The following is a 27267-nucleotide window of genomic DNA, read 5'->3' as shown; positions in this document are numbered from 1 at the left end:
TCTTCCTGCTTTTTTGAGCGCAAAATGAATATTTAATTTGCTAAGCGATTCAAACAAGAACAAACAAAAAAGGGAAGAACAAAACAGAAAAAAAAAAAATTTCTCTCTTTCCTTAGAACAAGAGAGAGAAGCGGATGGGCAAGGGGCAAGTCCCGGAAGCTTGGGTAGGTTAACTTTCTACTTGATTTCTCTTTGTTCTTTGTAGTATGTTGGCGGCCTGGGATTCTTGTAAAGAAATATTACTAGGGATTAGAATTGTGCTTGAAGAACCACTTATCCCTCCCTTCTCCGGCTATACGACAGTCTCTTGTTCTACAGTTGGTATTTCTGTCTTACTGGAAGCGCTAGTGACTTGCAGCAGTGGCGGGGGTGGGGGTATGAGGTAATAAATGCAGAACAATTAATTTGATTTAATTCAGAGCAGAATTTCTCTTTGGATGGAATAGTGACGACTGGGCAACAGCAGGCTGGCTACAACTTTTCATATTGTTAAATTAAATTGAAATCTTAAGCAGTGAGCCTTGACTCCACCCTCTCTCCTTTTTTGGGGCGGACAGAACTTTTCGCAGAGAATTACTCGATGTACATTTGACGATGGACATCACAGAGTGAAACTTTTTGATGTAATTCTTGTTAACAAACAATACCTTTATTTGAAAGGAAATATTCGCTTTAAAGTTGTTGCTACTATACGTACTTTTCAAGATTTAAACTTCTAAGTTTGTTGCACATTTGAACATTGTGTAATAATTATTTTGAGATAATAATATTGTAAAGTTTTTCTTGTCCTTTTACTAAGAAAACTTCACTTATACAACTAGTGCCTGCCACTAGTTATTTTAATAATATGTGGGTTTGATTAAATAATAAAACTCGCTAAATTTGTAAGTAATAACCTGATTTATTACACATTAACATTAACTAACATGAACATTTACTAGCAACTAACGCTATTCATTACAGTCACCATTTACAACAGTCACAACAGTTTACTGTTACTTACTCACTATGTAACGCCACAAAACTGTTCCACGACTGACCCCTGGTCCGCACTGCACCGAATTGCACTAGGCTCAGCTGCACTAACACAGCTCTACTCATCAACTGACTAATTGCCCAACTAGCTACCACTGAAGCACTCCGCAACACTGACTCTCTCAAACTATGTCTCAACACTGACTCTCCAAGTCTAATTCCAAAACTAACTGAACTCTAAACTCTCTAAACTCAATAACTTGATTAAAAACTCTAAAAACTGACTTCTCCAGCTGTGTCTGCCTCCTTTTAACTGCGTGCCTCCCTCCAACTGGGACTGCCCTCCTCCAACTCTCTGAGCATAAGTTTCCACGCCCTCCTGACGTTCATTGGCTGGAGAAAACATACTGCCACCACCTCAGCTGGGGTCGCCCTCCTCCTACTCTCTGTCTCGCTCCTACCTGTCAATCACTGGCTGGGAAAACACATATGCCACCACCCCAACTGAGGCCTTTCTCTTAGCTGGCTTTTACACAGGTCACTAACTCCTTGAACAATCTAGCCCTTTCCTTTCTACTTCAGGTAGAGACCGGCCCTTTTGTCTACACAGTGGTGGCTTGATACCGACTTTGGTCGCTTAACCCCTAGAACAATCTAGGCCTTTCTTCTCTGCCACAGGTAGATACCGCCCTTTTGTTAATGCAGTGGCGGCCTGTTACTGACTTTGATCGCTCAACCCCTAGAACAATCTAGGCCTTTCTTCTATGCCCAGGTCAACTTCGTTACAATATTTATTGAAAATCTCCTTTCAGCGGTAGCAGATATGGCTGGAAGGCTGAAAATGTATTCCATAATTTATTTAATAATAAGGAAAAATCGGTACAAAATGATAAATTGAAAGGGACACCGCGACCACACCTTCAAAATGGGATAGTCCCGGCCAAAACTGGGATTATTTAAGCCTAAATTTAAAGAACATAATAATTTTTTTTTACTTTATTATGTAAGGAATGTTTAGTGAGAAGTACCTTATGATACGTTCTGGCTTGGCTGGATTCGCAGCATTCATCTTTAAGGATGAGCCCCGTTGGATATTGACCGTCCAAAATGTTGGTTGAATACATGTCCAGGGGATATGGGGTCTATCACGGACCTCTAGCCAGGCGAGTGGCATGGTTGGTTCCATAACTTGGCATTGTGGTTTAAGCAGGACATCTCAAACAATGGACTCATGCCTGATTCCTTCTTTAGAATTTATGGGACGAAAGAGAAAATATCCGTCCATCTTGTGAGGAGCTTAGGTCTCTGGTCCTGGGACTAGATTTTCATCCTAGACTCAGTCTGTTGATTGTTATTGTTAAGTTAAATGGGCCCCTTTGGATAGCGTAGGATTTCCATATCTCTTAGCTCAGGAAATAGCTTTGTAACATAGGTTTAAAAAAAAAAAAGAAGCTTAAAATACACGTGTTTACTTCACTAGCCAAGGAGTAGTAAGCGCAAAGCTCTAACATTTCCGGAACAAGTTGAAACAATAAGGTTTGGCTAGTGAAATGGTAGGGTGAATCAGACACCTTGGTGGTCTGCAACCAACATGTACTGCAGCAGCCGTCGGTGGTCTTGTGCACGGTAACTGCCAACAACAACTTTTGTAGCCGACATTCTTGAGACTATGGATTAAAGTTTCCGGTAACCATTTACAACTTGCAAGACGTCAACTATAATTATCATCTCTACATCTAAATTCTCTTCTGCATTCTTTTATATTTACTGCGTATATCCTGGACCTGACTTAACAGCAGGTCTGACTTTCAGTACTTCACTTAATTTCAATAGTTTTAATAAACTAGTAACTAGTAACAACAATATCACATATCACTACAACCAACCTTCCGTGCTGAAGGTCGAATAGCTCAGAGCCAAATGAGTCGATAACTAATTCTTCTTGGTAACAGACATCCTTTCGGAGTAGCCTTACTTCACTAACTCGTTGATTCCAGTTGTTGTGGAAGGATATAATTCACGCTCTCCTGAATCGGCAGGATTGTTTAGGCTCCAGGTTAACAGTTATCCCTGATTATTTTGATTTGGTTCATCGGAAGGGGCCACAATATATTATTTCTTCTTCTTCTTCTTAACTGGCGCTACAACTCATGCAGAGTCTTGGCCTTCTCAAGACGTGCCCGCCAGGCGTCTTCTTTCCTGCGCAGCCACCCTCCAGTTTCGGAATCCTATCATAGATGCAGCATCCTTTGCCACACTATCCTCCCAGCGCAGCTTTGGTCTGTCTATTTTCCTGGATCCTTGCATGTTTCCTTCCAGCACCTTCTTAGGAATCTCATCTTCACTCATCCTAGCTATGTGTCCTGCCCATCGCAGTCTACCAAGCTTTATTACTTTTACTATATCAGGATCAGGATCCGTGAAGAGAGTGTACAATTCCTACAATATATTATATATGGAGAGTATATTTGGTTGCAGTGAAGAGAACACTCCGCTTAGAATAGAAATAGGAGATAGAACTAGACTGAGCTTAAATTAATGTGAATTGATGTAGTAATAAAATGTTAAAAAGATTCTTAAAACGTGTAAATTAATATAACAAAAGTTTTGGTAAATCAAAATGTATTAATCAAATTTAGACTTCTAAGTTATATTTTTTATGTTCAGGCTGTACTTAATTATTCCTTTTCTAATGACTAAATTAAGTGAAGGAATAATGGAGTATGTACAAAAAATACATTTCAAACGGAATAAGAAAGAGGGTAATCTATTCATGGAAGGGAAGAAAGAAATATTAAATTAGGAAACGGAATAATTGAACGTGTAGAACAAATATAAGGGAATCTCTAAGCAAATAATTATTTGTTCTTATTTAATTAAATACTTTTCTAACATTTTATTTAATCTTTTTTTTTAGAGATGAAAATGAAGAATAGTTATTTAGGATTTCCAATTTTGGTGATTGTAAAGTGCAGATGTGATGCTCGCTTTTTAGTGGAGCTAACTGGATAGAAATGCTCCAATCTTTCGAAAGTCCCATCACTTAATGAACGAGAAAAAGCTGTGTTTTTTGTGACAGGCAATAATTAAATATGTTAAAGCCAGTTTCTGCTAAATTGCTACTCGACAATATAAAGTTAAAAGTAATGGATTTTCAGCCAAAAGATAAATAAAATAAAAAAACTTGATGGGCTTTTTTCGAAATCATAATTTGAGAGACCAGTCAATTTTGGGAGTCTATGAGATTACCTTGAAGTTCTGTGGCGGTTTACTCAATGTTTTTTATTGAATTGCACTCATTACCGATTCAAACATTTCCTTTTCCTTTATTATTTCAACACCCGCTTTGGACTCCTTTCTTTGGACTCCAGATTTCAGATATTTATTTACTTGCGGCTTGCCGAAATTAACAATTGTCAGGTTCAAAACCTTGCCATCCCCCAGATGGCGAAAAAAAGAGAGATTAAAGAAAGTAAAGATATCGGTTATCTCGTCAGTAGTTGCTACTACTGAACTATATCCGCTTATACCATCATCATTGGTGTCCAGGTGCCTCACATGTGTTTATTCTCCTTCTTGTGTCCACCCTCCATCATACCAAACTTTTTTCTTTTTCGGAAGTCCAGTTAGTTTGTGCACTTCCTCGTAACTCTTTGGTCTTGCATTTTCCTTTTCTTTGCTACAAAGTTTTGCTACGCTGTGCCTTAACTATAGCTCTTGTATTTAGCTCTCTCAACAGCTTCTTCATTGGTTTGTTTTTCGAGTGAATTTTCTAAATTCTGGACTCTGTTTTGTCCCGTGTCTTTACTTCGAATGTTTTTTAAATTTAGGGTTGGGGGTTCAAGTGTTTTTTTGAAAACTCTTAACTCCTGAAGCCTTGCCTTATTGCTTTTTAATTGATTTAGCCTAACTGCAAGACCCTTAGCCTTTCACTCCCGATCGTGGCTATTATATCGCTAATTTATTTTTGAATTCAGCCTTCTTCGTTATCGGATATTTTTTAGTATATCAGGTGCTTAAATAATATTTTAAATGACATTTCTGAAAAATACAATATTGTTATGTACTACTTACATCTGATTTACAAATTGCTTTACATTAAGGAAAGAACAAAACAATTTTTGCTATAGTTTTGATTAAAGTGCTATTACAAAGCGTTGGAGCGTTGGTGAACGCTCTGCCGTTTCTGTGAAATATCATTGTTTTAAAAGACTGGTGAGGAACTCTAAAATGAAAATGGACTGCCAGGAGGAGTGACGGTAGCTTCAGTTTTAGTTGTAGAATTGTGACACGATTTCATTGGTCTTTCAGTGAAATCAAGTTGAACTTTTTCATTGAGTTGGAACAGCTTTATTTTGTGACTTTTACATGTTGTTGGTTGGTTGTTTTATAATTCAGAAAAACAAACAAAAGTTTTATAATTTACATGGAGCGAACAGACTATTTTTTTTTATCTTTTTTAATAAATTTGAATCCTTATTTTTAATTGAGATTGATACAGCTGTCACTGACATTGTCCATTGGTGATGAAAAAATATTAAATGGTATATCCGGTCTCAGGATGTTCACTAGTTTGAAATAATTGAGAAAACATTATACTTTCTCTTACTCTAGTAAGTAAGAGAAAGTATAATTTGTAGTTTGAGTTTACACCGAAAGTGTTCTACTTTTTGAGTTTGTGAGAGTGAGTTGTATATTTGTGAGTAGTATAATTGCAAAATTTAAAAACTTTATTTGCCAATTTGATTTTTTTGAAGAAATGATAACAATCTATGGAAAAACCATTGGATCCAGTTACACTAAATGGAAATTTCCTCTCTCTCTCTGTTCCAGGTTAGAACCTTGCGCGGCGCATCGTAGCATCAGCTCAGTGGGCAGTTCCTGCACATCGGACAGTTCTTCGTCCAGTCTTAGCAGTGGCGGTGCTGGTGAAATGCCCTTAGTGTTCAGCAATGCCTTACATTTGGCCGTGGAATATGGTTCGGTAGACGTTTTGAGATTGTTGCTCAAATATGGACTAGAACCGAATCAAGGTGGCCGTGTGGCCGGTGGTTTAGGCGATCATCCAGCCACTAGACCACCGATACAACCTTCTACCCCAACCACTACTACATCGCCCACGCATACAAGTATTACAGGTAATATTTATATTATATTATTTATTATGGCCTGTTCTTTAACAAGCTCTCTTTAGAGCGCCACGATAGCCGACCGGTTAGTGGTGAGGCTTCCAATGCTAAGATGTATTGTTGTTACTGGGTTTCATTCCTGATGCTGATTTTATTTTAGGTTTAATGTGAGAACTTTGTAGTAAAGGATGTTTTGCTAATCGCACCGTGGCACCTAATCAGCAGCTAGACGTAAAGCCCGCCTGATATAATTGGCATTACTTTAATTTACTTACCAACAAAGAACGAATCCGGCCGAGAGGGTGTTAGTCTAGTATAGCAGTGATGGCGAACCTATGACCCGCGGGTTAGACACTGACCCGCGCAAGGTTTTTCACTGACCCACAATTGCTAGGCAACCATTTGTTTGTTTACACGGGTTGATTTAGATTTTCTAATTGTTGTGGATAATTTATATTCTATCTGTATTTTTTTTCAATCACTCATTGACACAAAGGCAATTTAAATGCTATCTATAACCTTTAGTTTGATCATTACAGTTCTAAAACGCAAATGACGACAAATGCTTTTTGTAGTATTTGGAATTAAGCAAAATTGTTTACAAAATATCAAATAAAATGTATAATTTTACTCATATTTTGTTTGTTAAAAAAATCGACAACTCAAAGCAAATAACCATATTTAGATTTTTCTTCAGATAAAACACACTTTTGTAAGGTTTTGTTTAGTTATGTTTGTAAAAAGAGACTTACATAGCACTTGTTTCGTCCCGTTTTCCCCATTAATCCAACTGAATTTTAAAGATGTTTAGTTTTGAAAATATTCAGTTTAAAATTTTTAAACTTAACTCTTGTGCAAATGGGCATTAGTGACCCAAGAGCTAGTACTTAAAAAGAAATGAACAAAATTTGACCCACGTCTCAAAAAGGTTCGCCATCCCTGGTCTATAGGTTATGAAGCTTGGATTTAAAAGGAGCCTTTTATGCCATAGAACGCCTCAAGATTAAACCAAGACCTACCACCTCAGCTCTGAGTCGGCTTCATGTGGAAGCTTACTTAGTAAGCCCATGATCCAAACCCAAGAGCATTCTCCGACTCGTGGTCGTCTTCTTTGCATCTCATTTCAATAAAATACCAAGCGGCAGAAAGTTGTACTAGTTTTAGGCCTATAATATCTTAATAAGAAAACAAATTTTTAATTTTATGCGGGTTATCCACTGGAACTGTGTAAACCCAGAAAAGGTGCTCCCATGCTGTTTATAAACGATTAGCTAATAGTTTGTCCACAGTCTATTGTTCGTTTGTATTGGATGATTGGGAACAGTGTGTGAGAGATGGAGGATAGTAGACATTGTCCTATCTATCACAATATAAACTGATCGCCGTTGACATTAGAACGCCCTGCTGTTAGTAGTTCACATGCTATTGGTCAGAATGACGGATCGCCTCCCGCATGTCTCACATCGTGTTTAACAACACATTCTTCCATACGACTTCCATTGTCTCTATTTATATTTTTTGTATTTTCTGTATATTCTGATTTCTTTTATTTACTCTTTCCGGCTGGAATTATTTATTTTCTCATTTAAATAGAAATGCTCGTTTAAAATGCCGTTTTCAACATTAACCTTTAAACGGAACTGCTGTTCCGCAAGGAAATCTCCAGAATTACTTCCTGCTGTACCAGTGGGTGGAAGTACCATAATCTGTTTTTCATATTTTAATTCTACTTCCTTTTTTTTAATATCCGTTTTGCAGTTCTCTGAACTCAAAAGATTTTTTAAAAAAAGACTCGCAGAGTTTTTTTTTGTGTATATACTTACAAGTCTGTGACCTGTATTACTGCAAAACAGAAAAAATCTTGGGAAATTCGTATTTGATTTTTCCACTGCCCTTGGTAGTAAGCTATTAAAAAAATTTGTTCCATTTTTCTGACTCAATTTTTCATTTATTTTTTTTTTAGCTGTCTTGAAAAACGGCTAGTTATTTAAAACATCATATTCTAGTCGTAGATATGTAGATCTGTACCTCCTATTTTAAACATTTCTCTAGGTGAGTCCCTATCGATACAGTTTTATGGTACATTGAATCTGTACAGTAGAAAAACAATTCAGTTTGCTATAAGGAAACTTGAAAAATTTGGGGAAGAAGTTATACTAAATTCTGATTAAGAAAAAAAGACAGAAAAATAAATAATTATTTAAATAAATTCATGTTTTTTATTTTTAAGTTTATATTTAAAGAAGTTCTTGGAACCCCCACTAGACTTAAAAGAACAGATCTGAACAGACGCTATCGACTACTTAAAAGACTCTTAGACGATAGATCAAAACTCACTCTGGACAACAAAAGACTAAGTTATACTTCTATTTTGAAACCAATCTGGGCTCAGGTGTTCTGACTTCAACGTGCTAGCTGATGGCCACCGATTGCGTTTACGAAGACCTTATTTTGCATTTAATAACGTGATCTTTTTTACGAGGGTCGTTTGAAAAGTCCGTGCAAAGTCAGAGAGATAACACCACTGGCGCGTATCGAGGTTATGTTTAGTTAGTAGCATCTCTTGGAAGAACACACACCAAGTTTCAGCCAGATCGGTCTATTTCTTTGTGTTTGGCATTCGTTTGAATCGAGGAAGTCGAGTGATTTTCAAAAAATGGACGAAAAAGAATTTCGTGTGTTGATTAAACACTACTTTATGAAAGGCAAAACGCCTCAGGAGACTAAAGAGAAGCTTGATAAACATTATGGTGACTCTGCACCTTCGATTAGAACAGTTTATAAGTGGTTTCGACATTTTCGGAGTGGCCATATGGGCACAAGTGACGCTGAACGTTCTGGACGCCCTGTTGAGGTTACTACTCCAGAAATCATTGATAAAATCCATGATATGGTGATGGATGACAGAAGAGTGAAGGTGCGTGAGATTGCTAGTGCTGTGGGCATCTCGAATGAACGGGTACATAATATTTTGCATCAACATTTGGACATGACAAAGCTATCCGCAAGATGGGTGCCGCGATTGCTCACGCTTGACCAAAAAACGAAATCGTGTGAAGTGTTGCAAGGACGGTTTGCAGCTGTTCCAGAAGAATCCGCAGGACTTTAAGCGTCGTTTCGTCACTGTGGATGAAACATGGATACATCACTACACTCCTGAGACCAAAGAACAATCTAAACAATGGGTTACCAAGGGGGAATCTGCGCCAATAAAGGCGAAGACCGTTCCTTCGGCCGGAAAGATTATGGCGACTGTCTTTTGGGATTCGCAAGGAATAATCCTCATCGACTATCTGGAAAAGGGTAAAACTAATACAGGTGCATATTATTCATCGTTATTGGACCGTTTGAAAACAGAGCCCACAAAAAAGTCCTTTTCCATCACGACAACGCACCAGCTCACACCTCAGCAATTGTGGTCGCAAAATTAATGGAAATAGGGATCCAACTCGTTTCACATCCCCCCTATTCTCCAGACTTAGCTCCCTCGGACAACTATTTGTTCCCCAATATGAAGAAATGGCTGGCAGGAAAAAGATTTTATTCAAACGAGGAGGTGATTGCAGAAACGAATGGCTATTTTTCAGACTTGGACAAATCCTATTATTCGGAAGGGATCAACAAACTAGAGCAGCGTTGGACGAAGTGTATAAGCCTAAAAGGAGACTATGTTGAAAAATAAAAAAGGTTTACCCTAAAAAATTAAGTAGTTTTTATTTTTGCACGGACTTTTCAAACGACCCTCGTAATCCTATAAAACATACATTACAAAACATCTCCTGAAAAAAAGCCTGGATATTGCTCTAGTTTAAATTAGTGTAATTTAAATCTTTATATTAATAAGATTTTTACTATGATCGTTAGTATATTAAATTATGCCACCAAAACTGCGCCACCGGGTTTCACTTTCATATTGCCTACTTAAGAGGAAGTATTGAATTTCGCAGATATCCGATTTATGAATTTCATAAACTGGAAAAAGTTACGGAAAATGCTCAGAAAATAGGAAAATATGTTTTCAATCAATCGTCATATCATTTTTTTTGAAAATAACTCGGAAGTTTTAGCGCTTTGAAATAGTTCCATAGGGTTAGTTCTATTTAGGTACTCTGAACTATATCCGTTTCTCTTTTTTAACATACATTAGCAAAACAGGCAGAACTGAGGACACACCAACTTAATTTATCTTTAACCAGTTAAGCGTGGAATTTAGTTTTAAAAAAAACCACCCACAGTGTGCTGAATTAAAATCACGACAATGACGTGTAAACACGCGTCGAACGCAAAGGCAAAACAACCAAAAGTTTACAATAGTCGTAATAGTCACTGCAAACGACTTTTTCTGCAATCTCTGGGGCTCGAGATTACCAGAGCATTCTGTGCTCATTCAAAAATCTTGCACCGCTTCTTCACGTTTGCATTGCTCTAGTTAACTAGGGACGCAAGAGCTTTTATAAGGAAGTAAAGAGCTTTGAATGCTGTGCAAAATGAAATCATGCTTGTACTGAGGTCTGAACCTCGTATCCAAGGTAAAAACGGCATTGCACAAGGGTTGAGAGCTTCTATTTCTGTGAGGTAATTTCCAATCTCTAATGCGGAGACCAAACATGTACCAACCACTTATCATTTGGCTGACTCCCACCGCAGTTCTGTTCGTAAGATAAAGGAAACATCCCACCAGATAATATTCTTATTGTATTTTATTGAAATTTCGGGTTTTTATAGTTAATGGCATTATTATATTTTTCACAACGAGTATACCCGTCGAACGCACCTTAATAGAGATTTGGTTTGCCGTGTATACACGTCAAACACATTTAACTGGTTTATAATTTTCTACAAGATGATCTTGTTCCTAGATTGTAAGCTCCTTTCCGCTACATTTTAATTATTAATTAAAATTATTAAATATAGAATTTAACCAAAATGGATTACTTTTAATAGTTTTAATTGTTTAACGTAGATTTCATATTGTTATTGTGTAATGTGTTGTTGATCCACAGATGTAATATCCAATAGTGTTTATTAGAACTTAGTCTAACGAGAGTCTGTAGTGTGGAGTTCAACGGAGGATGATCTTATTAAATTTGCATAACATTTTGAAGGAACATATATACTAAGTTAATTCTGTACGTACGACGTACAAGTTGCTGGAACCGTAATATGAGACATATTAAATTGAATATCTCAACTTGACATTTATGGAGGGATGTATGCGGTAAAATTTTCTAGTAATTTGTAGTTTTTAGTTTATTAAAACTTTTCTCTGCGGTAAAGTTTCAGTTTTTATACTTTATTCTTTTTTTTAAATCTTACTTAACGGAATAATTAATCATGTGTCCATAACATTCTCAGTTGGGGACATTTAATTCAGAACTACTTTATTTTCTCAGTTCGTACTCGAATTTTGTGATATTCTGTTCATTCCCAAAGTATTCTCGTACCCGCTGAAATTCGGAACGAAATTTTGACTGATGAAAATTGCAGGATCATTATTATTGGTACAAATCAGGGGAGTTTACAAACTGATTGTTGAGAGGGTTTTCTGCTTTATGAGTTTTCAGGTATAATTAGGAGCTTCTTCCTCCTGCCAGCAATATGTATTGTTATTACAATTGGGGTTTTGTGGTTATAAAGCTTGGATTTGTAAGTTGGGGATGTCCTGGTTGGATCCTGCGAGGAGTACAATGTTAATAGCAGCTATCAGTTCTGCTTCCTGATCCCGGTCGCGACCCCTACTTGGTAGGTGGTCGTTTCTGAAATAGTAGACTATTACTTTTTTTCATTCTCAGTTTCACAGATGCATGTTTGACGAGATTAGTTTGGCTTTTTAGCCTTTTGTTCTTGAGTCATTAAGATCTTCATCTATCTTTAGATATCGTTAGGTTTTCTTCGTTAGGTAACTAGTAGTTTAACGTAATTAGTATAGTGTCCATCAGAAATAAGAAAACAGGTGCGAAGGACCTTAGATGTTGTGCACCTTTCAAATAACAAAAAAAAAAAAAAAAAAAAAAAATATCTTTAGATAATGGGTTGTACATTTAAGAAAACTTTTTTTTTAATCAGTCATTAAATAGCTAATCACCTTAATCGGTGTTAATCACGTTTATCTGCTCATTACCGGATAATGATCTGAATAGGCTCTAAGCAGGAGACCATCTAAAGGAAGCTTGCCGCAATCCTTACGGGATTGTACTAATCCCACTTACCTGCATCTTGAACCCAACTGTACCCATTGAAAATAACTCTAAAGAAAAATAGTTAATTCAAGAATTTAGAATGGGTTTCCCAACTATCGAATGGGCTCCCACAGTCAAGTATCTGGGAGTCAAATTAGACAGATGTCTTACATAGTGTAGAACGGTGAAGTCTTAATAGTTTAGCTGCTTCCACTTCTAAATAGAAACTGCTCGCTGAGTGTTGCCAATATTGTTGTAAAAGGTCGCTGGTTAGTCCTGCATTGACTCAGGCAGCTCCCTCTTGGAGTATAACATGCGAGGCTAACTTAAAGAACTTGCAAAAGGTGTAAAACAAGTTCTTAAAGTTTGCCATTGATCTTCTTTTGCTAACTTGCATGAAGTTACAGGTAGGCAATATGTGAGAGACTTATTGAAGGAAATTTGTTTCAAATTCTTTTCAAAATGGCCACACTTTGCATAAATCCTAATTAGTAATATAGCTAATTATGATGTAAATGAGCCTAAAAACTTTTAATTTGTTCACCAACATAATTTGGAACAATTATAGATAGGTTTTTATCGTCCTAAAGCATAATAGAGGCTCAAGAAGAATGTGTTAAACAGCAAACTGAAGATAAATGATGATAGATGGAAGTAATGCGGTACTCAAATCTGTTAACACAGACGTGGCATGACCGGGAAATTGTTTAAAATGCCATTTAAATATTATTTAATATTGAGATTCTTTCAAAGGCTGTTTTCCCAGAAGAAAAGCTACGCTTTTTCTTTCCTTGCTTTTTTTAAGTCTTAGTCTTTTTTTTTTGCAGATTTTCATTATTGAATTTTTACAGAAATTATCCGTTTTGAAGTTCTCTGAACTCGAAAGACTATAAAAGAAGGAGAATCATAATGTTCAGAGTATTGAAAACATGTCTCTGAACAGCATAAATAACCTGCAAAGAACAGAAAGAGTGATAGAGTATGAACGGAATAGTTTAACAATGTGCTCTAGTGCAAAATGTCAAACTCGATAAAAAAATGCGGCTAATGACGTATTTCATTGCTATACTATATCCGTGTCAAAGATGACGCAATCTACCGCTCTTTGAGACTTTTACTGTATATGTAATGTGATTGCTGCGAAAGAGTTCTGTATAAATAAGAGATATGGTAAAGAAAATGACAGGACTTTGGCCCGTAATCAAATGAATGAGATTCCGTCACATAAGGATGGTAGAGATCAGATTCTTCAAATAAACAACCACTTAAAGAATTACCATAAAAGGGAAACTGCAACAATGATGACGAAATATATACACACAGTGAAATGGTGTTAGTATTTATTGTGTTCAACGAGATGTCATCTACAGGCTCTTGACATTCCTCCTCCATTTACAGGCCATTATCTTCCTAGTAGGGATGATACTGACTATCTCTTCATTCAAGAAATAAGAGGGAATACATTTTTCCAGAGATGATTTTATGTTATTTTCCATTTTCTCTGACCCATATAGTATTGCGCAGATTTCCCGGACAGTTCCCAAATGAGAAATGAGGTTTTCCTACAAGATTTCCATCGATGTTCCTTAAACTTTATACATATATTATATTCAACAGATTTCTATAAGTCACTTTTATTGGCAACATTTATTTCTTTAACAAAACTTCACTTAAGTCGGAGCTCTTAGGATGACCAAGATAGTAGGGCTTGGGAGCGCGGAATTACGGACATTGTTAGGCGATCCTGAGTGGAAATCGGACATAACCGAACAGAGAAAGAAGCGGAAGTTGGTGAATCCAAGGTTTTAACATCTATGTAAGGCTTAGATAGTCTTATAGGCGAAGTTATTTTCAATATTCCTTTCTGCTTCTGATGTGAATCTGGAATACTAGATTGTAGAATCGTCAAGTTTCTTGGATAGCCAGGCGACTGATTCTGGTCTTAATCCATTAGTATGAAGTATGTATAATTTTATTGAGAGATAGTTTGAAGATTCTGACGAGAACTGATACTGAGAACTGAGACGAGATCTAAAAGTATTAATGTATTATTATTATTATTATTATTTTTATTTATATTTATTACACAGCACTGTTGGCTGTGTAATATTGAACTACGTACTTTTAGCACGAATTTTACGTTTCAAAAATATTGATGACTGTAAATTGTGGCTAGCAAAGGACGTGAGTGGCCAGAAAGTGGCTAATTTCACGTTAGTGTGTGCGATCCCCTATATTCCATGAATCTGCTGGAAGTAAGGAAAAAAGTTGAAAACTTATTCGACTGTTTCTTAATGCCGTTTACGTAATTGAATTTTCTTGAAACATACAATTTGTGCTAAATAGTGAAAAGAAAAAGCCTAAAAACTATAAAAACCTAATGAAAAGATATTGCCGATCAGCCAATTTGCTTCAAATTTGGAATTTAGTTACTGATTAATATTAGTCGACGATCAGTTAATACTTAAAGTAAAGATCAACCACATAGAAGTGCCTTTTTTTTGCGTTTATTGTTGTGCTACAATCAGCGCGTTGGCGCTATAAGTAACAGTGATAGAAGTGAATGGTAGATACAAACGAGTGGAGAAGTTACCCCAGTGGTAACACTCCAAAACATTATACAGTTAGTCACTCTCTTCACTGGAGAGGAGATCACGAGGCCATTGTCTTTTAAGACGTCTTGTCCGGGTTATCAGGAAGAGTTCTAGAAGAAAGATTTTGAGCTAGAGGATTTATATGAGATTGCAGGCTGAAGTGGAGTTTTCTGTATCTTGTTTTCAGCAACTTGGGTTGATAAAAGGAATGTTAAGTTCAGTGTTTATAGTCCAGGTAGGGAGATATAAAATGGAGCGTTTACTATAGTTCGAAGTGTTTTAAATTGAAGGGATTGAATCCATTGGAAATTGGAGCGTTTGGTTCTACCCCACAGCTCTATTCCATACGCCCAGATGGGTTTCAAGTATAAATCAGTCTTTTGTTGTCCAGAGAGAGTTCTGATCTTTCGCCTAAAAGTCTTTTAAGTAGTCGATAGTAGTCTGTTTAGTTCTGTTCTTTTTAGTCTAGTGTGGGGGTTCCAAGAAAGTCTTCGGTCTAAGTAAAGCCATCCATCCTAGATTTATACATACATCTATTACTTTACTGGATACATGGTTGTCTATCAGCTGTTTTCAAAGGTCACCTTTATTCTCCAAGGGCTACATACATTCTACTATCGCTGCATTGCACACAACATGCAGAATCAGTACTATCACAGACACTAATAGGCTTTACTTTAGTAACAGACCAACTGATGGAAATACTGAACCAAAATGGAATATTAACATAAAACCATTATAAGACTTAATATTAAAAAAAGAAGAATTAGTATACAATTTTAAAAAGTATGAGTAAGAATTATGTCTGGCATAAAGAGAATCATAGGAACCGTTTTAGAGAAAAACTCAAAGAAGTGAGAAATAAGTTAGGAAAATGGCTCTTCCGCTCACCTGATCTATTGTCTCATGGTGGCATCTTTAACAGATTTCAAATTTTCTGCGACTTTCTTTTCGTCCTTGAGTTATGCTGACCGAATTCTGCTGACGTAACTTCCTCTTTCCTGTGTAATAAGGGAGGCTGTGGCGTACAACAGGAGCATTGTAGAAAGCCTGATTCGAGGGAGTACGCGTATATCGGATCAGTTTCTTTTGTCCTTCTCAGATTATATTAGCTGTTTTTTATTCTTCTCTTTGCCAAATGTTCAGAAAAGTGTATCATGTTCTTTTCATTGCAGGGGGTTGTAGCGAGCCGAGTCCAGGCACTGCCCCGCCCACAGGTCTACCAACTGCTGGTCGCCGTGTATCCTGGATTGGTGCCAAACCGGAAAGACCACGTAGACGCACCACACTGAGAAGTGCCCTCTCGCGGCAGCGTTCTTTTAGTCTGGAATCAAACAGCGAACTTTTAAGGCCTTGGGCCGGTGAAAGACGTTCAGTGTCGTTGAAATCATCGCCGTTAGTGTCGCCAAAACCGCCGGCTGTTGCATCATCGGTTACATCACCAGCTGTGGCCCAGGTGGCCACTTCCGTTGTTTCACCACCGCCCCAGCAATTACCACCACAACCGATTGTATCGGCCACACCATTGGAATCACCAAAACCACAAGAAAGATCCATATTCGCCGAATTAAGACGTAGTTCTGAGATATTTAAGTCTATATTATTAAATTTATCAATGAAAGAACAAGATTCAGAAGAGAATGGTTTGGAACAACCGAGTCCGGCGTCTGAGCCTCAAATTGATGTCAACGAACTTCTGGCCGCCCATGAGAGACTCAGGTATGTTAAATACATAATATGGTATTACCTTTTAGCACAGAAATTTCTGTTCCTTAGGCATGAGAATTCAAACAGCTTTTGCTAACTTGCGAGCAGCTTTGTAAAGTATTGCTCTTATTTCTACTTCGCTCTATAATCATTAATGAATCTTTAAAACGCATCCGTGATCTAATGATTTTGACTAAAATTAGATTCTCACAGTGAAGGAGCCTGCTTCTTTACGAAATCTCAATAAGTATTAGGAAAAGCGCGCCTGCTTACCTAAGCATTTAGTGTGACCAACTATTTTCTCATATCCTTGAGAAAAATTAATTACTTAATATTATTCCTATTGGTATCGAAGAGGCTTCGTGCACTTGCTGTAATTGGCTAGTTTAGATGGCCTCTTCCACTCTAAGTTTAATTTTTCTGAAATCCTCTTTTTTAACGTTCCCACGTAGATAGTTTCTTCCTCAACCTCTTCGGTTCTGCATTTCTGCCTCAAAGCAAAGCCTACGTTCATTCATCCTCATCAAATTTTTTTGAAACCAGTTTGGTCTTCGCTCTCACCAGCATCTATGATGTGTATTTATGTCGCCTGCTAAACAGAGAGAGAGAGAGATTTACTTTCATTTGTGAAGAAGCTTACATCTTGACGTCCTTGGTCACACTGTACCGTTCAGTAGGATTCCACTTTGCCAGTCCCATTTTAATTCAGATTGTTGCTGTTTAGATTAATCTCATCATTGAATGATTATAATGTAGTTTTCTTTAGTCTTTGGATAACTCTGCAGCCTTACAATATCTCTCCAGCTGGCCTTACTCCAATTCGCCACATCCTGCTCCACATCTTGCAGCCATCTCTTCGTCGGTTGTCCCTTCCTTCTTGTGCTTTCTTACGTTAATTGAAGCCCTACAAATATCCATGACAGGTCACGACTTGACGTTGTATTTTCTTTAATGTTATTAAATTATTTAAATTGAATTTTATTTCACTGTTACGCATTATCAAATTGTTGATTGAAATATTTCGATATAAGCTGTTCTAGCTATTTCATTCTCAGCTGCATGCATACAAATGAAGTTCATAAGCTTAACTGTCCACTGAGAATTGAATTAATAAGTTTTTTAGTTTTGAAGATATTGATCATGACCTTTATTTTGCCAGATGTCAAGAAGAAGATTTCTATTCAACATCATCTGTACCTTCATCTTGTGTATCGTCTATCAGTTCATCCGATGACGATTTGGAAACAGAAGTTCATATGGTATGTCTTAAAAATTGTGTTAAATCTGGAAAGATTAAATATCAATTTAGCCAAATAACTTTTTTTTTCTTCTTTTTTTTTTAAATCTTTTACTGAAATTTGCGACTGCAACGGTTGTTGCAACAAGCAAATGTGATGTAGTATAGTGTCTTGATTGAAGATTGGAGAACGTGATCAGATCACTATACTGTTATGAGGAGAGTAGGTCGCGGGGCCATCTTCTCTTCAACCTCCTTGGAGGATTACCTGGTAATGTGGAAGAAGATAAGTGTTCAATTAAAGGATTAGGATGAGCTGCTGTAAAGGAATGAAATTTTAAGAAACGAGTTTTAGTAAGGTCGTTGATGAAAGGGATTTTGTGGTCACTATGAATGGTGAGGTTAGAAATGTAGAATGGAGCGTTAAGAAGTTTTCGAAGTATTTTTTGACTGTAATGTCTAGAGAGTTGGAACGTTTAGTCGATCCCCATACTTCGATGCCGTATGACCAAATAAGTCGCAGTAACAGCAGATATAAGAGTCTTTTGTTATGTAGGTTAAGTTTAGATCGTTTGTCTCAAGTAGCCTTACGAGAAGTTTTGTAGCGTTGGTTAGTTTCTTGTCTTTTCAGTCTAGTCTGGGGGATTCCATGTCAATCCCCAGACAACGTTTGTCTAGGTACATACAGTCCAAGGTAGCGTACTTTGTCCACAGTTATAGGTAGGTAACTTTTTAAAATCATTATTTTGTCTAAGATTAAGTTGTAATAATGTCTAAATTAACAAAATAGTTTGCAAAAATTGAATGAGAACTTCAATTATAGTTGAATTAAAGCACGTCACCGGAATTGGATTAGCTGAGATGTTCAGCGTGTGGCCATTCTTGCCTGCATTCCAGCCTAATTCGCCAACAAGCAGGACCTCCAATAACGGTGGCTCTTTGTTCCATTTCCTGCCTACTTATTCTTCTTCGTTTCTATTTTTTTTTTGTTTGAAATAGCCCTTCCAATTAAGTCAGTTATGATGGAAAAAAATTTAGTTATGTGTAAGAAGCTAGGGTATGCTGTCCAGTTTCTTGTAAGTTCATTGTAGATTCAGGGGTCCCGACTGAAGATGCTGACACTGGATTGTTAGAGTTTTGTAGATTCTACAGAAAGTTGGAGAGAGATGTCAGCAAAATTCTCGGAACAGTTTGAGTTATTCTCATAAAAATAAAAAAATAAAAAATCAGGAAAAGCCTTAGTTCATGTCAGGAATTGGAAAATCTTTTCCCTAGAGCCTAGAGAATGGACTTGGAAGGTGGTTTAACTTAGCAGGAAGACGGACTTGCTCACAGGCAGTAAACCATAAAAAAAGTTATAAAAATTTTATTACTTCCATACTTCTATCGCTGAAATATCCACATTCTTTTAAAATTATTCTGAAGCCCTTTTTTGTTTTTCAGCGTAACATTTATCCAAAGCAAAGTTGTAGTACATCACAGAACAGTTACCACCCCATTCCAGTGGGTTGCTACCGAAACCCAGCCAAACTCGCTCCTGAATAAGTAATTCATTATTTTACTACACAGTAACGGAATGCGCGTTTAGCGCCTAACGACCAGCAGACTGTGTGAGTCGTGTTCGTTCCAGGGTCAAGCGTTGTCAACAGACCAGAACGGGCTACACCGATTTATCACTTTGACCAAATAATCTACCCACCGCTGGAGAAACCTAGGTAACGATTTGGCTAAAGGCCAGTTAGTGTCAGCAACTTATTCCTTCTCCTCTGCCCTCTTTGTAACTGGTAAAGTACTTAGTTATTGGTTCCATTCTATTTATGCTGCGATACAAGGAATAAATATTACATCGTATGCAGTCTATTAAATTTTGTTTTTTTGGCGGCCAACACTAGCAACCACTTTTTTAGTTATATTTTTTTAAAGCATCATCTATGCTTCTCAATACGGCGCTGGTTTTTCACTCTTTTTTAGAATTATGGAACACATTTCTCTTGATATTTCTCGCGAACCACTGAAGTTGGTGTAGTGGAGAGGAACATAACTAGGAAATAGAACAAAACACATGAATCTGTTAGTTTTACTACATTACTATATTATAATTAGAGACTGTGCGGCACTTTGTAGAGGTGTGTCCAGTTTATTCTAAAACTAGATTTCTCGTCTTCGGAAGGTCAAATGTCTCCCTACCGGAGATTGTAGCATCTGGTAATCTTTACCAGGACTCTCTAGGTTTATTCAGTGCACTGGGCGATTGAGTCACCATGCTCCCTAGTGTCCTGTTACTACTTTATTAGTTTATTATATTACGCATCTGGCAAACTTTAGCCGGACTTGTTGTTTTAAAACCCCGGTATCTCTCATGAGATGAGGGGTGGGCGGGGAACAATGTACATTTTGGATTGCCTGCGTAAAGACTACCTGATGAAGAAAAGAGTAAATTTATGAAAAGGAATAGCAGAGTTGTTAGCTTATACTGGATTCCAGAACGGATATCCGGGGTTCAAATCCATCTGCTGACTGGTGGTGACAGAACACTGTCCGGAGGCAGGTAGTGAGTGCTCTGATAAAAGCCCCGGACATCAATGGCCTCAGATTTTTAACATGCCTTAAATTAAAAAATAATTTAAAAAACCGGAAATAAATAAATTTAATCTTAAACGTGCTACTCTCTTATTTCCTGCTGTGTTTTTTAGTTTCGCGTTTCTGTTCTTTGTTTGCTTTTATGGGAAACAAAAAATGATTCATTCTTTTTGTTTTATTCAATCTCAGAATATTCATTTTCGAGAGAAATCTTGCGAATTTATTAAAATAATCTAATACCGTTAGAGAATAGGAGTGGGGAGTGCTCTTTTAACGTGTTCACTTCGTATCCGTTTAATCCGTTAGAGAATAGTTTTTTAACAAGTTTGCGCGCCTTTTTAATGTCCATTATGAAGTTTAAACTTTCCTTGATCTGGACCAATAGCGACATTCTCCAGATTATTTCAAGAAGGCATCAAAAGCCCCCGCCTAATAATTAAACACCCGAGGTGATCTGTACGTAAACTGTATAAGCGATTGGTTTTCTAGAATCATCTTAAATGTCGCATATCACATATTGTTGTAGGTTTAGGCTTAAATATCGAATCATTAACATTCATTAAGTTCTTTATTTTGAGACGGGGATGGTATTTTTGCTTATAGGTTCTATTTTAGAGAATTGTTCGCCGCTTTTTGGAGACTGGATTGATTAATCCATAAAAGAAAAAAGAATACTGCCAATTTCAGTCACAACAATTCTTTTATTTCATTTTTTGGCCAAGCTTTCGTCCTAGAGACTAGGTCATCTTCAGGGCTTCTGATTATTAACAAGATATTTTTGCGCTATTACATTTAAGGTGGGCGTGTCTTCCGTCCTGAACATTCTAGGTAGTCGTGAGTTTTATTCAGTTCTAAGTCGCAAGACTTCAGTACAGTGGTACCTCGGTTTTCGAACGACTTGACTTTCGAACAAATCGGTATTCGATCAAGAAATTCGGGAAAAAATATTGTCCTGAAATTCGAACAAACATTTGGAACTCGAACACCCGAGATGAGCAGAGTTGAGCCGAATGGCTCGCCCTCAGCATCAGTAAGTCAATCTGCGATCGGCGGAAGATTCACGCTTAGTGTTTACTTTTACATTACACTTATAACCCTTAGACATGGGACCAAAGAAAGCCATCAGTGATAGTAAAGATACAGTTTAAGAGAAAAGCTGCGAGAAGAACTATTGAACTCAAGAAAGAAATAATTACCAAATATGAAATGCATTTTATGTTTTTATATAAAATATAAAAATTAGGCCAGAAAACGGCCTAATATTTCTGGGCCTTAGAAACGAAATAAACTGACATAGTTTACATTATTTCTTATGGGATAAATTGTTTCGGTTCTCGACCAAATTGGTTCTCGACCGCAATTCCGGAACGAATTGTGATCGAGAACCGTGGTGCCACTGTATTTCATTATTTTATTTTATTATTATTTTATTTTTTCCAGGACCAAGGCCCAGAAATAGAGGCTGGCTCTAATCTTAAAGTAAATCCAAACTTACCACCGGATAAGTCGGCTAGTTTTAGTGATATCTACACCAGACCGTATCTGCTCACCCTGCCAGTGCTGTTCTTGGCTGTGGTCAGGGGAAATCCAAGTATTGTCTACCTACTGCTCAAATATGGCGCCGCTGTTAACTTTCAGGTAAGGGTTTACTCAATGCTTTCTTATTAAAATAATAGTGAAAAATAAATAAACAGATTTGGAAAGTAACCAATAATAGGATAATGCAAAGAAGCTCAGAGTGGATATCTCGTATGTGTACCACTTTAGCCTAAAGCTTTCGGCGCAAGTTTTGGTTAATCCCTTTGGTCATCCCTTTCTAGGAATGGAGTCTCTATAGAATGAAATTTTCATCTTCAGTGATTTTCTCAAATATCATCCCAGCTTCCCTCACCTATGAAGGAAGTATATTTGGCTTTTGTGTATTTTTTTTAATATGTTATTTTCTTTGCCCTTTTCAGAGTTTAGAAGTAATTTCCTTTCTTTTACTTTGCTCCAAATGTGGCGAAATTGAAATGACGTAATAGTCGTTGCAGTTAGTCTTGCATATTAAGTGTTTGTTGTGCGAATGAATTCCTAGATTCGTGATATCGTCCTTTTCCGGTAATGTCTGCTGCTAATGAGCCTCTAAATTATTTTTTTGGCCGTTTCCGGAAAAGCTTTTCGAGTTAGGGACATACTTCTCTGTTCGAGAAATCCAGCTTCATCTTAATTTGCATTTTATCTTACAATAACTTTTAGAGATTTATCTTGTGCGGATGATTTTGTCTGTTTTAGCGGAAATGTTTATTGTATCCCTTAACGGTTTCGGTCTTTCGTCCATCATAAGGGGTAGCTTAATCAGTTTGGTTTACAGGAAGCGAACTCTCTTATGGTTTTCGTTTCACCAATAAAATCCAGCAATGCGGACCTAACTACATTTCCAATTTATCATAAAACATTTTCTTCAGCCTCTGAATTTAGCAACATATTTGAAAATTACTAACGTTGCACAGGACGTACATCTGCTCAACTTACTGAAATAGCACGTTATAAGTAAATGGTGTGGGTCTCATTGTACTCCTCCTACAGAATCCGTTGTTTGAAACAATAAGGAGTGAAAAAATTATTTTAAAAAAAATTTGCATATCTAGTTCGACGACTTTCTTTAGATTCTGTGGTGTCCTTCATCGAATTCTCCCTGTTTTAGTAATGAGATCCCTGTAAATAGATGCAATATAAGTGTACACAAGGAATCGTCAGTAAAATCCTACTTTCGGTTACAGGGATTTACCGGACACCTCTTAACAAGTACTTTCGTTGAAAGAACTCTGTTCAGAAATGTTGCCATGATCGACAATACCGAGAGAAAGTTAAAAATACCAGGATATTTTTTCAGCATCATCAAAGAAATTTAATTCGAAGCACGCCCTGATTCCTCACATAACAAGCTTGAAGAATGAACAAACTCTTCTTTTCAACGGTTTAATTTCCCCTGGATGGAAACTAATTAAGAATGATTTATTAAGGTGAGGTAGTACTACTATGGGAGCATTATCTGTGCACTTGAAAGTTACAAATTCTTTTCAAAGCAGTTATATCTCGCAGTCTTTAAAACCATCAATGTAATTAGTGGTGCCTGACTAAGCAGAAAGCAGATGTTTAATTTACGCCATTCTTCCAACAGATATTTGTTAGCATTTTAAGAAGGAACGTTCAGCGCAATTACAGAAAAAAATTTGTAATTAAGCGTACGAGAAAAAACCCTACTTTTTACTCACATATTCACACACAAAATACATAAATCGCATCAATTCAACGATGTTTACAAAATAACTCATTAGTGGAACAAACTTCCGTTTTATTGACTTTAACCTGCACCTCATTTTAAATAAATTTTAACTGGGATTTCTCAACATAAAAAGATAATTAAAACTGAGAGCTTCGCGTGTTAGGTCTTCAAAGAAGTTTTCATTGGCTTTGCTGGAATCTTAGTACATACTAAGTTTGGCACTTATTAGTTTAGACTTTTACTTTCGAAGATTAAAAATAAGTTGAAGTATCCTTATTTGAGGATTATTACCTCTAGCTAAGTAGTTGAATGATTGGGATGTCACCTTGACACCTTTCCAAACACCCCTGACTTTCTGTTAGAGGATCACCATCATAGCCTCTTTGACTGTGTGGATATTACTGATGAAGTGATGATAGTTGGGCACAAAAAATGATTTTACTCCAAGCGGGATCACACCTCGAAATTTCCTGGGTATCGTAAACAGCGGAAAGGGAGAAAGACAGAGCCAGTAAGTTTTGGCAGGATGAAGTCCCCGTATGTACGAGACTGTTGCTGCTACAGAAGAACTATGCATGCGCCAAATCCTAACGACCGACAGCTGTGCAGCGTAAAGCTTTTTCTTTCGATTGAAGCGTCTCACGTCTCAGAGAAATCTGTCTGACCGGAACCGTTGTTTGTGTAAGAGGTGTTAGTTTCGTTTTGCCGAAAACATGATACTACACATGTAAATAGAGCAACGAATTGTCGTGAAATTTCACATCAAAACTTGGTAAAACCGCTACTGAAACTTATATTTTTATTAAAAGAAGTTTATGGCGATGAATGTTTATCACGTGCGCAAGTTTTTGAGTGGTTCAAGCGTTTCCAAGATGACCGAGAAGACGTCGGAGATGATGACCGCCCGGGTCGCCCTTCCACGTCCAAAACGGATGAAAATATCGATTATAATTAATCAACATTACTACCGAGATGTGCTTGCTCAACTCCGTGAAAGAGTTAGGGAAAAAACGACCCGATTTGTGAAAGAACAAGTCATGAGTTCTCCATCAAGACACGCTACATTGTCTGTCAAGACGTTTCTGGCCAAGTACAACATCCCAGTTTTAGGCCATTCGCCTTATTCGCCTGTGACCTGGCCCCATGTGACTTTTATCTGTTTCCCAAAGTCAAATCTGCATTAAAAGGAACACGATTTCACAGTCCGTTGAAGCTGTGAAAGAAAAAACGGCTTGCGTCATGCAGGAGCTCACAGAAAAATACTTCCAGCACTCAGTTTCGAACAATGGTAAATTTGCATGGAGCGTTGTAGTGATAGGGTAGGGGTTTATAATTGAAGGTGATAATAACTAAATATGTATAAATTTAAAATAAAATGTTTTACAGCAATAGTCTCGTTATGGCAATAGCCACACCTCGTAGTTGATCAGTTACTGCAGTGGTGTCCAAACTTTCCATATCGCGTAGTATTTTATCCGGAGGAACTATTGAAATAAATATAACCCAGTATTTTCAGCTTTAATTCACGCACTCTCTCGTATGAAACATAAATATAGTCTGATAATGATCGATCAGATTAATCGACCTATGATGGTGGGTGAATGTCAGAAATACAATAAATATGCATCCTACCGCGGACTAATTCAACCACAGCGTACTTTACCATAGATTTTTTTTAATTAACTGATTGCATAAAATCCAAGGCCTAGATCCAGTTAGTTAGGCTAGTCCATGCCATTAAACGACGATATCTTCATTTTACTTTTATATATTTACTAGCTTGTCCTCCTTAGCACAACCTACTTTAACTACTTTAGCTTATTGTAGATAACTTGTTCATAATATTTGCTCAGTGCTTAGCGTATATCAATGTGGAAATGCCGGGTTCGAATCCAGCAGCTGACCGTTAGATTTTTTATTTCTTGGAGCGCCTTAAATATGTTAGGATAATGAAGTTCTGAAACACCATATTGGAAAGTCGAATCCAAAACTTTGCAGGCTCGCCTCTAACCGCTCTAGCCTATAGTGGTGACATTTCTTAATATTTAACTATCGATTTCAATAAATCGATACAAATCAAACATTTCCAATAATTGTTTTCAGGAAATGTACAGCTACATTTCTCTTAATTAGTTGATATTGAAATTAGTTTTCTCCCTTAAAAGAAATTAAAGTCAATTGAAAGAAAGTTTACTGCTATCTACAGATGTGTTTGCCAAAGGAAGTGAGGTAAAAAATAAATTCAATTTGTTAGTCTGTAAAGGAAGTCCAATCAGGAAGGAAGTACACGTGAAATCACTTAATTCAATAGCAAGACATGTATATTACACTTTCAGCATAATAAAAACACTCAAGATTGATCCAAATTGAACATCCAACGTTACTCATGAGTATGAAGAGTGGTGGAGATTTGTTTGAATGAAATCTCCTTATAAAAGTTTGTATGATTCTTTACTTTTTTAAGAGTTTATCCAGTTTATATGTCTACTTTGGGAGTTCATACTCAAAAGTGAGGTTGAAGTTCGTCCCTGAACTCTATTGATCAAAGGGAAGCTTTTTATTCAGTTCATTCAAGTTTTCTTGTTTACAAATACAAGTTTTATGTTAATTTTATTAAAATTCTCTCGTTTTGTGCCCAGATTTTTATTTTAATAAGATATGGCAGATATAGGATAAATATTTCTTTGAAGGTCCTTCAGTTGGAAGGATGTTCATTGTTCCACTAAAAATTAATGAGCAAAGTTGAGTTCTTTAATATCCTTTTTATTATTATTACAAGAACTTTTACTTTTTCTTAGAAAGTGAACGCGTACGGGTACGAGCAACTCAGTAACTGGAAAATGCAAATTTTTTTACTACTTCATTTGGATTATTAAAGCTTTTGCATAAAACAGCCAATCGTAATGGCTTTTTAAATCAGCTTCTTAGTTTTGGGAAGTTTTCTCAAAGATGGCGTCAATGATATTTCTTTTATACTTTGTATTTGTATGCTTAGTGCACACATGTAAATAGTACACTACAATGTAAATATAATTATTTTTTTTATATATTTATCTAGAATTTGACAATCTTTGAAGTTAAGAGCACAATAAGTATATAAAAGTAAAGTAAAGTAAAGTAATTGCCAATCTTTTCAGGCGGGGCTTAACGTCCAACTACCAATTAGGTGTGGACGGAAGCGACTAGCAAACATACTTTACTGTAAATTTCTTTTATTAACCATTAAATAAAATCCAAGGCCTAAGAATCGAACCCACAATGCATATTAGCTTCGCAGGTCTCGCCTCAAACCACTCGGCTACCGTGGTGCCCAATAAGTACGATATAAGAAGATAGTGGGATGTGTAAAATTTGAGTCGGAGCAGGAAAGAAACTGCAGATGGGAAACATTTTCGACCCAATATCTATTTTGCTGGTCAGTCTAGAAGGAGTTTCCGAGGCTACTGGCGCTTCAGAAGGCGTAGAGGATTGTTAGGAGTGGCGAGATACCTTACAAAAGAATCAGGACAATAAGAGAGTGTGGTATTTCTGGTATTCCTCCTTGGCCAGCAGCTATACGAAAGGATTAGGATAATAAGAGAGTGTTCGGTTTCTGGTA

General features: G+C 36.9%; 1 protein-coding gene across 4 annotated transcripts in view; it reads left to right on the top strand.

Moving 5' to 3' along the window:
- The window catches only part of LOC141460304 (uncharacterized), a 762362-nt gene that overhangs the window by 397989 nt on the left and 337106 nt on the right, over positions 1-27267 (top strand). For all 4 annotated transcript variants that reach the window (XM_074140196.1, XM_074140195.1, XM_074140193.1 and 1 more), the window contains 4 exons: positions 5809-6113; positions 16053-16596; positions 17744-17843; positions 21842-22039. In XM_074140196.1, the coding sequence (XP_073996297.1) occupies positions 5809-6113; positions 16053-16596; positions 17744-17843; positions 21842-22039 (1147 nt within the window). The remainder of the gene's footprint in view (positions 1-5808; positions 6114-16052; positions 16597-17743; positions 17844-21841; positions 22040-27267) is intronic.

This window comes from Rhodnius prolixus, unplaced genomic scaffold (genome assembly GCF_049639745.1).
Source record: "Rhodnius prolixus isolate KJV_2025 unplaced genomic scaffold, Rpr scaffold_6, whole genome shotgun sequence".
NCBI lineage: Eukaryota > Metazoa > Arthropoda > Insecta > Hemiptera > Reduviidae > Rhodnius > Rhodnius prolixus.
The sequence above is the reverse complement of the archived record's forward strand: the minus strand, read 5'-3'. Positions and strand labels throughout refer to the sequence as shown.